This window comes from Scyliorhinus torazame, chromosome 1 (genome assembly GCF_047496885.1).
Source record: "Scyliorhinus torazame isolate Kashiwa2021f chromosome 1, sScyTor2.1, whole genome shotgun sequence".
NCBI classification, from domain to species: Eukaryota; Metazoa; Chordata; class Chondrichthyes; order Carcharhiniformes; family Scyliorhinidae; genus Scyliorhinus; species Scyliorhinus torazame.
This window is the reverse complement of record NC_092707.1, coordinates 336,644,444-336,659,574: the sequence shown is the minus strand read 5'-3', so window position 1 is coordinate 336,659,574 and position 15,131 is coordinate 336,644,444. Positions and strand designations below refer to the sequence as shown.

General features: G+C 49.4%; 1 protein-coding gene across 1 annotated transcript in view; it reads left to right on the top strand.

Annotated features, from left to right (window-relative positions):
• The window catches only part of ush2a (Usher syndrome 2A (autosomal recessive, mild)), a 1,730,413-nt gene that overhangs the window by 57,749 nt on the left and 1,657,533 nt on the right, over positions 1–15,131 (top strand). The window contains exon 3 of the mRNA XM_072506478.1: positions 7,496–7,661. Coding sequence (XP_072362579.1) covers positions 7,496–7,661 — 166 coding nt within the window. The remainder of the gene's footprint in view (positions 1–7,495; positions 7,662–15,131) is intronic.

The window sequence follows — 15,131 nt, the reverse complement described above, 5'->3', positions numbered from 1 at the left end:
CACAGCCCCAGTTATACGATTTGCCAGGTGACTGATCTCAGTCTGATTTAAGTGGGGTTCATTCTAATGGAACATTTCCCTCTTTCACCAGTACTGGTGCCCGTGCCCCATGTCTCGTAACCCGTGTTTCCCACACCACTCTAATCTGCTTGACCATAGTGTATGCCACTTTGTGTGTCGATCAGGAAGCAGTCATGGGATTTTTATCCTTGCGGTTCTGTTTATTATTTGAGAACCCTGTTATATTACTGGGTCTAGTAATATGTATCATTACTAGTTGCTGTTGATGAAGATGGTTTGTTGGTGTGATCCTGAAGAAACCACGAGTCTTCAACTTAAAGCAAACTAATTTATTAAGTAACGATTAATTATATTTGAGCTCGACACTCTACAGAACTATCTCTGGGAATCAAGTAATTAAATATGATTGTATTAACTGATTCTCAACTATAAATACTAACTATACTGAGAGCTATCTGTCAAAAACTACTGCTTACTAAACACTCCTGGGTTGAAAGAGACCAAGATCCTCTGGGTGCTGATACTTACAGTGGGATGTAGTGGTGCTCTCTAGTGGTAGTGTTACAGTTAGATATTATAATTAACCCTTTAGTTAACGACACATATACATATCATTACAAACCCTGGGCGAAATTCTCCCCCAACGGCGCGATGTCCGCCGACTGGCGCCAAAAACGGCGCCAATCAGATGGGCATCGCGCCGGCCCAAAGGTGCGGAATGCTCCGCATCTTTGGGGGCCGAGCCCCAACATTGAGGGGCTAGGCCGACGCCGGAGGGATTTCCGCCCCGCCAGCTGGCGGAAATGGCATTTGTTGCCCCGCCAGCTGGCGCAAATGGTGTTTGGTGCCCCGCCAGCTGGAGCGGAAATGCGGCGCATGCGCAGGAGCGTCAGCGGCCGCTGACAGTTTCCCGCGCATGCGCAGTGGGGAGAGTCTCTTCCGCCTCCGCCATGGTGGAGGCCGTGGCGGAGGCGGAAGGGAAAGAGTGCCCCCACGGCACAGGCCCGCCCGCGGATCGGTGGACCCTGATCGCGGGCCAGGCCACCGTGGGGGCACCCCCCGGGTTCAGATCGCCCCGCGCCCCCCCCCCCAGGACCCCGGAGCCCGCCCACGTTGCCTGGTCCCGCCGGTAAATACCAGCTTTGATTTACGCCGGCGGGACAGGCAATTTCTGGGCGGGACTTCGGCCCATCCGGGCCGGAGAATTGAGCTGGGGGTCCCGCCAACCGGCGCGGCCCGATTCCCGCCCCCGCCCAATCTCCGGTACCGGAGACTTCAGCGGGGGCGGGATTCACGGCGGCCAACGGCTATTCTCCGACCTGGCGGGGGGTCGGAGAATGACGCCCCCTGTGTCTCAAACTCCCTCCACAGAACCTTTATTCATAGTTCTATCTAAGTTGTTGCTTCCTGCATGGAACATGACAACTGGATCCTGTGCCCTCTAACACCAAGTTCTTTTCCAGATTCGAGGACATCCTCCGAACCCTGACACTGAGCAGACAACGTAATCTTCTGAATTCCCCATCTCGACTGCAGACAAGAGCATCTACTCTATTAACTGCATTTCTCTATTGGATGAGGCCCCGGCATCATATTTTTTCATCCACCCTGCAGTCCTTCGCCACCACACACCTATTGGGCAAAGTCAAGAGCTGGGCATCCTCCCTCACTATATCTTAGATCCTCATATCTGTCTCACAGTCACACTCTCCTATGATTTCAAGGGGTGTGACTGCCTCCTGGAACAAAGTGTACAGGTAACTCTCTCTTTCCCCGATGCCCCACAAAATGTCTGCACCATGGACTCCAGCCTAACAACTCTGAACTGATGTTCCTCAAGCTTACAGACACTTACCACAGGTTTTTCAGAATCGCAATGTTCTCCAATACTTCATACATGTTGCAGCTAAGTCTCATCACCTGCCTTGGCATAGCTACCTATACTGTTCACTTATTTAGTTAGTTTAAATGATTGTTCAATGCATTATTTTAGGTCTATCGATTAATTTGTTTATCCAGCTTATTAATTTGGTAAAGTAATAGCAAGTTACAGATTCTTAGCTCTCAGTATGGCACATCTCTGGTTTAAAGAACAAAAATAAAACTGTAATACTCACCCATCACTCACCTACCTGTTATCCTGTGGCATCACTTCTTCATTTTGTTTTTCTGTTGATTTCTATTACAAACATGACACCCCTATTCAAAATTGAAGGCGACAGAAAATAGGAAATTATAAGCCAGTTAGCCTACCATCCGTCAATGTGAAATGCTGGAATCCGTTATTAAGAAAGTAGCAGCAGGACAGTTAGAAAATCAAAATACTACCAAGCAGCGACAACCTGGTTTTACGAAAAAGAAATTGTGTTTGACAAATTTATTAGAGTTCTTTGAGGATGCAACAAGCAGGAAGTTAGAAGGGAATTTGGATTTCCAGAAGGCATTCAATAAAGTGCCACATCAGGGTAGCATGGTGGCGCAGTGGGTTAGCCCTGTTGCCTCACGGTGCCGAGGTCCCAGGTTCAATCCCGGCTCTGGGTCACTGTCCGTGTGGAGTTTACACATTCTCACAGCCCATGGTATTGGGGTAATGGTAATATATTAGCATAGTTAGAGGATTAACTAATGAATAGGAAATAGAGGGTGTCATAATATCCACTCATGTAGATAATGAGATGCAGACAGGCAGTGATTGACACACAGGATGACCAGTAAGCACACGACACAGTGTAGCCAATCACCAGACAGGACACTACCACTATAAAGCCAGAGGGCACGAGGTTTCCCCCTCTCTCGGGACCCAGCCACTGCGACAGTCAGAGTCCACGAGCTAGCAAGTGCAAACACCATGCGGTAGCTAGTAAGTCTGGTCAGGCTACTACAAGGTCTCCAGTCAGTTCAGTATAGTGTCGACCCACAGCTGAATATGTATGTCAGTTCTATCGTTGAGTAAAACAGTGTTGGATCTTTTCCAGTGTTAGACGTCTATTCTAGCTTCCCTGCATTGAGTTCAGTCCACATCGAACCTACCTGCCTAACACATCAGAGGGTTGGGACATATACATCATTTTCAAGTTGGCAAACTGTAATTAATGGAGTGCGACAGGGGTTAATGCTGGTGACTCATCTATTTACAATCTATATGAATGACTTGGATGAAGGGACCAAATGATTGTAGCCATTCCTCTCACAATCCTGCAGGTCCATTCTTGGGCCCGGTTTTACCTGCAGTTGTTTCTCTTGCTTTCACACAGTTCTACTATTATGCTTGGTTTTATCCTCGGTCTCTCCTTTTATTCTCCAGCAAGTCCACTCTCGGGCCTAGTTTGATCTGCAGTTATTCCTCTCACTTACCCACATTTTCCCTGTTGGACCTGGTTTTACCCTTGTTCACTCTGTTGGCTCTCTTGAAGGTCCAGTCTTGGACATGGCTTCATCCTCAGTCACTTCTCCCACTGAAAGTAATGTGGAGTAATGCACAAATTGTTCCCCACTATGGAAAATGCCACTGGAGATTCATTGGTTTACAAAAACATGGGTCAGAATTACACACTCCCCCACTGGCAAGTTTTTAGTTGGGGAGGAATGTGAAACTGATTCCCGTCCACCCTGATCATGCTACAATTTTACACGGGGGTGGGTAAGGACTTGAACAGGAAGCCCATACTTGCCCCAATTGAGGACCTTAAGTGGCTAATGAATAGCCATTTCCCATCCAGCCTCAACCTTTAGGCTGGTGGGAGGATTTATTTGGCATGGGGAAAATCCAAAAAAGACCGGACCTGGATCTTGGGTGGAAAGGAGAGGGAACACCTTTTTAAAAATTCATTTACAGGATGTGGGCTTTGCTACTTGGCCAGCATTTATTGCCCATCCCTAATTGCCATTGAGAAGAAGGTGGTTAAATGCCTTCTTTGGCCACTGTAGTCCTGGAGGTTCAGGTTCACCCACAGTGCTGTTAGGGAGGGAGCTATGAGATTTTGACCCAGTGACAGTGGATGGTGTTGAGCTTTTTGAATGTTGTTGGAGCTGCACTCATCCAGACAAGTGGAGAGTATCCCTTCGCACTCCTGAATTATGCCTTGCAGATGGTGGACAGGCTTTGGGGGAGTCAGGAGATGAGTTACTTGCCACAAGAATCCTAGCCTCTAACCTACTCTTGTAGCTACAGTATTTGTATGTCTAGTCCAGTTCAGTTTCTGGTCAAATGTAAGCCACAGGATTTTGATAGTGGGGTATTAAGTGATGGTAATGCTATTGAAGGTCAAGCGACGGTGGTTAGATTCTTTCTTGTTGGAGATTGGCACTTGTTTGCCACAAATATTACTTGGCAGTCAAGCCTGGATATTGTCCAAGTCATGCTGCTTTTGGACATGGACTGCTTCAGTATTTGAGGAGTCGCGAGTGGTGCTGAACATTTTCCAGTCATCAGCAAACATATTTCTAACCTTATTATGGAAGGCAGGTCATTGATGAAGATGGTTGGGCCTAGGATACTCCTATGAGGAACTCCTGCAGTGATGTCCTGGAACTGAGAAGATTGACCTCCAACCATCACAACCATCTGGTTGGGTTAACACAGTGACATAGTAGTTAGCACTGCTGCCTCACAGCGCTAGGGACCCGGGATCAATTCCGACCTTGGGTGACTGTGGAATTTGCACATTGTCCCCGTGTCTCCCACAGTCCAAAGATATGCACTTTAGGTGAATTGGCCATGCTAAATTGCCCCTTAGTGACCAAAAGTGTGGAGGCTAGGTTAAGGGGTTATTGGGATAGGGCGAGGGAGTAGGCTTGGGTGGAGTGCTCTTTCAAAGGGTTGGTGCAGACTCGATGAGCTGAATGGCCTCCTTCTGTAGTGTAGGGATTCTATGATTCGATCTTTCTTTATGCAGGTACGACTCCAACCAATGGAAGGTTTCCTCCCTGATTCCCACAACTCCAGGTTTGCTCAGGCTGCTTAATGCCATCATCGGTCAAATGCTGGCTTGATGTTATGGGAAGTCACTCTCACCTCACCTCTGGAATTCAGCTCTTTTGTCCATGTTTGAACCAATGATGTCAAGAGTTGAGTGACCCTGGCGGGTCCGAAACTGAGTATCAGTGAACAGGTTATTGCTAAGCAAGTGTCGCTTGATAGTGTTGTTGATGACACATCCATCACTTTACTGATGATTGAGAGTGGATTGATGGAGCGGTAATTGGCAGGGTTGGATTTGTCCTGTTTCTTGATGTACAGGACATAACTGGGCAATTTTCCACATTACTGGGGAGATGCCAGTGTTGTAGCTATACCTGAACAGATTGTCTAGGGATCAGCAAGTTGTGGAGCACACATCTTCAGTACTGTTGTCAGAATATTGTCAGGGACCACAACTGTTGCAGTGTCCAGTGCCTTCAGCCACTTTCTTGACATCACATGGAATTAATCAAATTGGCTGAAGACTGATAATATATGATGATGGGGACCTCTGGATGAGGCTGAGATAGATTATCCACTCGACACTTCTGGCTGAAGATTTTTGCAAATGCTTCAGCCTTGCCTTATGCACTCATGTGCTGGGCTCCTCCATCATTGAGGATGGGGATATTTATGGAGCCTTCTCCTCTCGTGATTTGTTTAATTGTCCACCACCAGTCACAGCTGGATGTGACAGGGCTGCAGAGATTAAATCTGATCCATTGGTTGGGGGATTGCTTAGCTCTATCTGTCACTTACTGCTCATGCTGTTTGGCACGCAAGTCATCCTCTGTTGTAGCCTCACCAGGTTAACACATCATTTTTAGGTATGCCTGGTGTTGTTTCTGGCATGCCCACCTGTACTATTCATTGAACCAAGTGGTAATGGTAGAATGGGGAATATGCTGGGCTATGAGATTATAGGTTGTGGTTGACTAAAATTCAGCAGCTGATGGCCACAGTGCCTCATGGATGCCCATTCTTAAGTTACTAGGTCTGTGCAAAGTCTATCCCATTTGGCATGATGGTAGTGCCATTGAAAATGATGGAGGTTATCCTCAATTTGAAGATGGAACTTTGTCTCAACAAGGACTGTGCGGTGGTCACTTCTACCGATACTGTCATGGACAGATACATCTGCAACAGGTAATTTGGTGAGCATGAGGACATGTATGTTTTTCCTCTTGTTGGTTCCCTGGCTATCCAGTCTAGCAGCTATGCCCTTTAGGACTCAGCCAGCTCAGTCTGTGTCGGCATTACTGAGCCATTCTTGATGATGGACATTGAAGTCTTCCACCCAGAGTATATTTGGCATTCTTGCCACCCTCAGTGCTTCCTCCAAGTGGTGTTAAACATGGAGTACTGATTCATCAGCTGAGGGTGGGGTGGCACGTGGTAATCAGCAGGAGGTTTTCGTGTTGGTTCCTGGTGCTACAAGACTTCATAGGGTCCAGAGTTGATGTTGAGAAATCCTTGGGCAACTTGTTCCCGACTGTATACCACTGTGCCGCCACTTCTGCTGGCTCTGTCCTGCCGGTGGGACCAGACATATCCAGGAATGGTGATGGTGGTGACTGGGACATTGTCTGTAAGGTATTCTTCCGTGAGTATAACTATATCAGATTATTGCATGGCTAGTCTGTGAGACAGGTCTCCCAATTTTGGCACAAGGCCCCCAGGTATGAGTAAGGAGGACTTTACAGGGTGGACAGAGCTGTTGTTGTTTCTGGTGTAAGGTCAATGCCAGATGGTCTGCTTGGTTTCATTCCTTTTTGTTGTCTTTGTAGTGATTGGATACAACTGAGTGCTTGCTGGACCATTTCAGGGTAAGCCACATTGCTGTGGGTCTGGAGTCACTCGTAGGCCAGGCCAGATAAGGACGAAAGGTTTCCTTCCCTAAAGGACATTAGTGAATCAGATGGGTTTTTATTACAATCGACAATACTCACCATTATTCAGATGTTTTTATTGAATTCAAATTTTACCATCTGCCGTGGTTGGAATCAGACTCGAGTCCCCAGTGCATCACTCTGGGACTCTGGATTATTAGTCCAGAGACTGCACCACAATTCCACCACCTCCCTTTCTGACTGCTTGAAATGGCTGCAGGGCCCTCGGAAGCTTTCGGATGGTGGGAGGGAGACCCTAAAAGATTCAGGCCATAGAATACACCAGAGCACTGCAAGGTTTGTTTAGGCATTTTGCCACACAAAACCTGAACTGGATCACATCCACAACAAGGTAACATTGATGGACACACATATTGCCCAGAAATCAGTCAGACATCAGCAGAAAGCTAATTTTCTTGTAAATTTTCCAGATCATGCTGTATATTTACATATGTTTGTTCAGTTTGGGATTTGTGCTCTCCTAATTTGACTCTTCTCGCCCCCAAACTTAACATCGTGATGCATTGCTCATTCAGAATCCATATCTCATTCAAATTTTCTGGATTAAAATATTCATGCTGGGGAGACTTCATTATATTTACTGATGCTGTTTGTTTTTCTTTAGGACTGTCATTGAAAAAGCTATCAATGGACAAACAATTTTCAAACTAACAATATCAGAAACAGGATCTATGTTTTATTACCGCACATCATTTGGCTTGGAACCACCAGCAATTGTGAATACACGTGGAAAAATCCACTCCAACAAATGGACTCATCTGGCAATTCAGGTAAAGAAAAATTATGTGTAATTTGTGCAGTTCAATAAAGTGCACAGCATGTCAAATAACATTTATAATCAAAATTAAAGGCTTTCATAAGTAGGAGGTGATTGCTGTCTTCTTGGCAGAGAAAAAAAATTAAAATATGTTTGTGCCTTTTACATCAAACAAATGATTCATTTCAAAAATTTATTGAATTTCTTGTAATTCAAGGTGTTGCATAAATGTGAATCATCGTAAATCTATATTATTGATGATGATTTGGTACAGACATTAACAAATTAATCTCATGGCCACTAATTCATTTTATGACGGCAGAAATATAAGAAACTCAACCAGAGACCTCCCTGTTAACTGAAAATGTGAACAGATCCAGATGTCAGGCTACTGCCTGTGAGTCTTGTAACCGAATATTCATTTCTTCAAGTGTGGAGCTACCTATGTATGCACCATCAATTCACCTAAATTATTGAAACAAACTCTAAAGTTAATTATGGTCCAGCCTTGGTCCTTGTCTGGGAAGTGCACAGCCCAATTGCTGATTCCAAGCTAAAAGAGGCTCAGGCATATTTTGGCACTATAGGTTGAATTTCCACACTGGATCTATTGGCCATATGAGTTACACTTAGCTAACTGTGGTATAGGGCAATCAACAGAAACACCAGGCACCCTTAACTCCACTGAGGAAGACGGCTTCCGGGTGCGGCTATGCAGAGCTAGGTCGCATATTCGGTAGCTCCCGCTTGGAACGGACTTTTGGGCTCTTTTACAGGGCCCCCACGGCATTTGTTTGACATTTTCCGGTGTGGGAAGAAGACTGCAGCATTCCCCTGACAGTGTCCCCCAGGAATGTTTTGTCTTTTGGCTACCAGACCCGGCAGAAACAGTAAAAGATTTGGCTTGAGCTGCAGGAATAGACAAAGGCCTCTTCCAGTATGCAGGCGGGGGAAGGGCAAGCTTAAAGTTGCAATCTGACTTGACTCTATCAAAGGTGAATTCTAGCAGCAGAGGGAACAACTGTGAAAAGATCTACCAAGGCCATTGAAGAAGCAGGGACGAGGCTTCCGGTGGCGGCCATGGAGGAGTAGGTCGCGCATTCGGCAGCTCCCGTCTGGAAACGACTCTCAGACCTTTTTCAGGAGTTTCCATAGACTTTTTGGGGCAGACTGGTGAAGCGAACACTGCCAAAAGGATACCCTCTCGACTTCCGGTTGCGGCTATGTGGAGCTAAGCTGCACGATTCGGCAGCTTCCCGCTACCACGGACTTTCGGGCTCGTTAGAGGAGCCCCAACGGAACTTTTTTTTTTTTTTGACGCAGCCCGTGGGGAAGGGAAGAGCGAGGTCCCCCTCCAACTTCTATGAAACGGACCAGAAGTGTAACGGCCAAAGGAGCGGCACTGGTGCAATGGGAGAAGCGAGGGAAAGAAAACAAAATGGCGGCGGCCAGGGACAAAGGGGAGCTGCAGGAGTTCATCAAGCGCTGCAGCGCGAGGAGATGCGCAAGATGTTAGCGCCTACGCTTTCGGCAATTGAAGAACTCGGGATCACCCAGAAGGCCCACAAAGCTAAGATCCAGGAGGTACAGAAAAGAGTCAGTCAGAACGAGGACGAGCTCGTGGGCCTGGCGGTGAGAGTTGAGCAGAACGAGGCGCTACACAAGAGGTGGGCGGGAAGACTCGAAGACCTGGAGAACAGGTCGAGGAGAAAGAATCTGCGAATCCTGGGTCTCCCTGAGGGAGTGGAGGGGGCTGATGCCGGGGCATACGCGAGCACGATGCTCGAGGCGATGATGGGCACGAAGGCCCCTTTGAGGCCGCTGGAGTTGGACGGGGCACATCGGGTGCTGGCGAAGAAGCCCCAGGCAAATGAGCCGCCAAGAGCAATGGTGGTGAGGTTCCACCGGTTCACGGACAGAGAGTGGGTCCTGAGATGGGCCAAGAAGGAGCGGAGCAGTAAGTGGGACAATGCAGAGATCCGAATATACCCGGACTGGAGCACAGAGGTTGCAAAGCGGAGAGCGGGTTTCAACCGGGCCAAAGCGCCGTTGTACCAGAAAGAAGTAATATTCGGAATGCTGTAGCCAGCACGACTGTGGGTCACATACAAGGGCCAACACTATTACTTCGAAACGCCTGAAGAGGCGTGGACCTTTGTACAAGCCGAAAAGTTGGACTCTAACTGAGGGTTTGAGAGGGTGGGGGGGATGTTTTGGGGTTTGATGTGTGATGGTTGTTGTATATAGGGGGTCAATCACGCGCAGGAAATGTTACATGGGCTGGGGGAGAGAGACAAGGCCGTGACAGGAGCTGCGCCAGAGGGGGCGGGGCGGGCTTTGGAAAGGCGGGAAGGGAAACGAAGGAATGCATATGGATTGGGAGACTCCCACGCAGGGAGGTCAATGGGGCGGCGGGGGAAGCCGGGGTCAGCAGGCGTCAGCTGACTTATGGGAGTGACATGGGGGGAGCAAAAAAGCTAGACAGGAGTCTAGCCGGGGGGGGGGGGGGGGGGGGGAGGGGAAGGGGGGGGGAAGAGTTGCTGCTGCACTGGCCGAAAGGGAATGGGACACAGAAGAGGTGGTCGGGACGGGGGTCCCCCCTCTGGGCGACTGGAGCGTGAGGGAGGCGTGGACACGGGACTGGCCCAGAAAAGGAGATGGCTAGTCGGCGGGGCATGGTGTGGGGGTGAGAGCCCCTCCAATCCGGTTGATAACGTGGAATGTGAGGGGCCTGAATGGGCCGGTGAAGAGGGCTCGAGTGTTCGCGCACTTAAAGGGACTGAAGGCGGACGTGGCCATGCTCCAAGAGACACACCTGAAGGGGGCGGACCAGGTCAGGCTAAGAAAGGGATGGGTAGGACAGGTATTCCACTCGGGACTGTACGCGAAGAATAGAGGGGTGGCAATATTGGTGGAAAAGCGGGTGTCATTTGAGTCCAAGACTATTGTAGCGGACAATGGAGGGCAATATGTAATGGTGAGCGGTAGGCTGCAAGGGACGTGGGTGGTGTTGGTAAACGTATACGCCCCGAACTGGGATGATACAGGATTCATGAAGCGCATGTTGGGGCGCATTCCGGACCTGGAGATAGGAGGCCTGATAATGTGTCAATACAGTGTTGGATCCAGCACTGGACCGCTCCAAATCAAGGACTGGAAAGAGGCCGGCGGCGGCCAAGGTACTTAGGGGGTTTATGGATCAGATGGGGGGAGTGGACCCATGGCGGTTTGCAAGGCCGCAGGCCAGGGAATTTTCTTTCTTCTCCCATGTACACAAAGCCTACTCCCGGATAGATTTCTTTGTTCTGGGTAGGGCGCTCATCCCGAGGGTGGAGGGGACGGAGTATTCGGCTATAGCCGCTTCGGACTATGCCCCGCACTGGGTGGAACTGGAGCTGGGAGAGGAGAGGGACCAACACCCGTTGTGGCGGCTGGATGTGGGACTGCTGGCGGACGAGGTGGTGTGTGGGAAGGTGAGGGGGTGTATCGAAAGGTACTTGGAGACCAACGACAACGGGGAGGTGCGGGTGGGGGTGGTATGGGAGGTTGTTGAAGGCGGTGATCAGGGGAGAGCTAATTTCCATTAGGGCTCGTAGGGAAAAGACAGAGGGTATGGAAAGGGAGAGGTTAGTGCGGGAGATTTTGAGAGTGGACAGGAGATACGCAGAGGCCACGGAGGAAAGATTACTTGGGGAAAGACGACGGCTCCAGACGGAGTTTGACCTGTTGACCACAGGGAAGGCGGAGGCACAGTGGAGGAAAGCGCAGGGGGCGACCTACGAGTATGGGGGAAAGGCTAGTCGGATGCTGGCACACCAGCTCCGTAAGAGGATGGCAGCGAGGGAAATAGGGGGAGTCAAAGATGGAAGGGGAGCCATGGTTCGGAGTGCGACGAAAATAAACGAGGTATTCAAGGCCTTTTACGAAGAGCTGTACAGATCCCAGCCCCCAGTGGGGGAAGAGGGGATGAGACGATTCTTAGATCAGCTGAGATTCGCGAGGGTGGAGAAGCAAGAGGTGGCTGGTTTGGGGGCACCAATTGGGTTGGAGGAGCTGAGCAAGGGTTTGGGGAGCATGCAGGCGGGGAAGGCCCCGGGACCGGACGGATTCCCGGTGGAGTTCTACAGGAAGTACGCAGACCTGTTGGCCCCGCTACTGGTGAGGACCTTTAATGAGGCAAGAGAGGAGGGGTCCCTGCCCCCGACAATGTCGGAAGCGACAATTTCTTTGATCCTAAAGCCGGACAAGGACCCACTGCAATGTGGATCGTACAGGCCGATCTCGCTCCTCAATGTGGATGCAAAGTTGCTGCCAAAAGTGCTGGCCACGAGGATCGAGGACTGTGTCCCGAGGGTAATCCACGAGGACCAGACGGGATTTGTAAAGGGCAGGCAACTAAACACCAATGTGCGGCGGCTCTTAAATGTGATAATGATGCCATCGGAGGAGGGCGAGGTGGAGATAGTGGCAGCTATGGACGCGGAGAAGGCCTTTGACTGAGTAGAGTGGGAGTACCTCTGGGAGGTGCTGCGTAGGTTTGGGTTCGGGGTAGGGTTTATCAATTGGGTTAAGCTCCTTTACAGAGCCCCGATGGCAAGTGTAGTGACGAACCGGCGGAGGTTGGAGTACTTTCGACTGTACCAAGGGACGAGGCAGGGGTGTCCTCTGTCCCCCCTGTTGTTCGCATTGGCGATCGAACCATTGGCCATGTCATTGAGGGTGTCTAATAAATGGAGGGGGGTGGTCCGAGGGGGAGAAGAGCATCGGGTGTCGCTATATGCGGATGACCTGTTGCTGTACGTGGCTGATCCAATGGAGGGGATGGTGGAGGTCATGCAGACTCTAAGGGAGTTTGGGGAGTTTTCGGGTTATAAGCTCAATGTAGGGAAGAGTGAGCTCTTTGTATTACAGGCGGGGGACCAAGAAAGAGGGATAGGGGACCTACCGCTGAGGAGGGCGGAGGGGAGCTTTCGGTATCTGGGGATCCAGATAGCCAGGAGTTGGGGGATCCTACATAAACTGAATCTGACGAGGTTGGTGGAGCAAATGGAGTATTTCAAAAGATGGGACATGTTACCGCTCTCACTGGCGGGTAGAGTGCAGTCGGTCAAAATGGTGGTCCTTCCGAGGTTTCTGTTTGTGTTTCAGTGCCTTTCATCGTGATCACTGAGGCCTTTTTTAAGAGAGTAGGCAGGAGTATTATGGGGTTTGTGTGGGCAAATAAGACCCCGAGAGTAAGGAGAGGGTTCCTGGAACGCAGTAGGGACCGAGGAGGGTTGGCGCTGCCAAACCTGGGGAGCTACTACTGGGCAGCAAATGTGGCGATGATCCGCAAGTGGGTTATGGAGGGAGAGGGGGTGGCATGGAAGAGGATGCAGATGGCGTCCTGTAAAGGAAGGAGCCTGGGGGCGTTGGTGACAGCACCGCTGCCGCTCTCGCCGATAAAATATACCATGAGCCCGGTGGTGGCGGCAACGCTAAGGATCTGGGGCCAGTGGAGACGGCACCGGGGTGCAATGGGAGCATCGGTGTGATCCCCGATCAGGGGTAACCACCGGTTTGTCCCGGGGAAGATGGACGGGGGTTTCCAGAGCTGGCATCGGGCGGGGATTGGAAGAATGGGGGACCTGTTCATCGACGGGACGTTTGCGAGCCTAGGGGCACTGGAGGAGAAGTTTGAGTTACCCCCGGGAAATGCCTTTAGATATATGCAGGTGAGGGCTTTTTGAGGCGACAGGTGAGGGAATTCCCGTTGCTCCCGGCACAAGAAGTTCAAGATAGGGTGATCTCGGGTGTATGGGTCGGGGAGGGCAAGGTGTCGGAAATACACCAGGAGTTGGAAGAAGAGGGGGAAGCGCTGGTAGAAGAGTTGAAGGGTAAATGGGAGGAGGAGCTGGGGGAGGAGATCGAGGAAGGTCTGTGGGCTGATGCCCTAGGTAGGGTTAATTCCTCCTCCTCGTGTGCCAGGCTCAGCCTAATACAATTTAAGGTGGTCCACAGAGCGCACTTGACGGGGGCGAGGTTGAGTAGGTTCTTTGGGGTAGAGGACAGATGTGGAAGGTGCTCAGGGAGCCCGGCGAACCATGTCCATATGTTTTGGTCATGCCCGGCACTGAAGGGGTTCTGGAGAGGAGTGGCGGGAGCAATATCTCAGGTGGTGAAAGTCCGGGTCAAGCCAAGCTGGGGGCTAGCAATATTTGGAGTAGTGGACGAACCTTGAGTGCAGGAGGCGAAAGAGGCCGGCATTCTGGCCTTTGCGTCCCTAGTAGCCCGGCGAAGGATCTTGCTAATGTGGAAAGAGGCGAAGCCCCCCAGCCTGGAGGCCTGGATAAATGATATGGCTGGGTTCATAAAGTTGGAGAGGATTAAGTTCGCCTTGAGAGGGTCTGCGCAGGGGTTCTACAGGCGGTGGCAACCGTTCCTAGACTATCTCGCGGAGCGTTAGAGGAAGGTCGGTCAGCAGCAGCAGCAACCTTGCGGGGGGGGGGGGGGGAGGTTGGAGGGGACGTTCTGGGGAGGGGGGGGGGTAAGGGGGGCACTGCCTGGGAGGGTGGATGAGCAAGAGATAACATGAAGGGTTGGGGAAACTGGCACGTACGGGTGAGGGCCAGTGTACAAAGCTGTGTAAATATATCATTTTGCCATGTATATATCTTGCTCTGCGCGATTTCTCGTTTTATTTTTGTTACGAGGGAGGGGGGTTATTGTTTGTAAGGGAGAAAAATTGTGTTAAAAAACTTAAATAAATATATTTTTTTTTAAAAACTCCACTGAGGAAACAAAATGCTTTGTACCGTTAACCCCAGGATTCATAAATCCAATTCTGCCTGATGAAGAGCAGTTTTATTGTTCAGATGCTGATTCTTTAAGGACTAAACTATGGCTGCCCAAAGATCAATCCTTAATTGTGAAATGTAACTAGGTATGACATTCAGCTCTCATTCCTGGGTCAGCAGTAAAGTCTTGTTTCCTCAAGTACAGCAAAGCTCTGTAAAACAAGGAGAAAAATATTTCTAGCAAGATTGATGTGCTCACTGAGATTTTTGGGAATTGTATCACTTCTGTCACAGAACATAATGCTTTTTACTTTACATAAAGAAGAATTATTAGACTCCTTTGTTAAATGAAAGAGGGAAAGTTTGACCTTTTTAGTCACATTTGTTTCTGTGGATGGTGAGGAATTTGAAACTGCTTGTGAATGTAGTTATATTAGGAGCCTTCCAATTACCAGGTTTATAAAAGTTTTACGCATCAGTTAATTGAAAAGGATACTCCATTGCAGAGGGGGAGAAAGAAAACAAAAATTCCTCTACCCAGTCTTGCACCATTACTAATAGCAATTTTACATTGTATTGTGGGTTATTTTAATGAAATATCTTTGTAATTATATCGAACAAAGCTCAGTCCCTGCCGCAACAATAGAGTATTTGTGCACTTTTTTTTTAGATTTGAAACAAACAATATACCTTGTTGAAGTGGATCT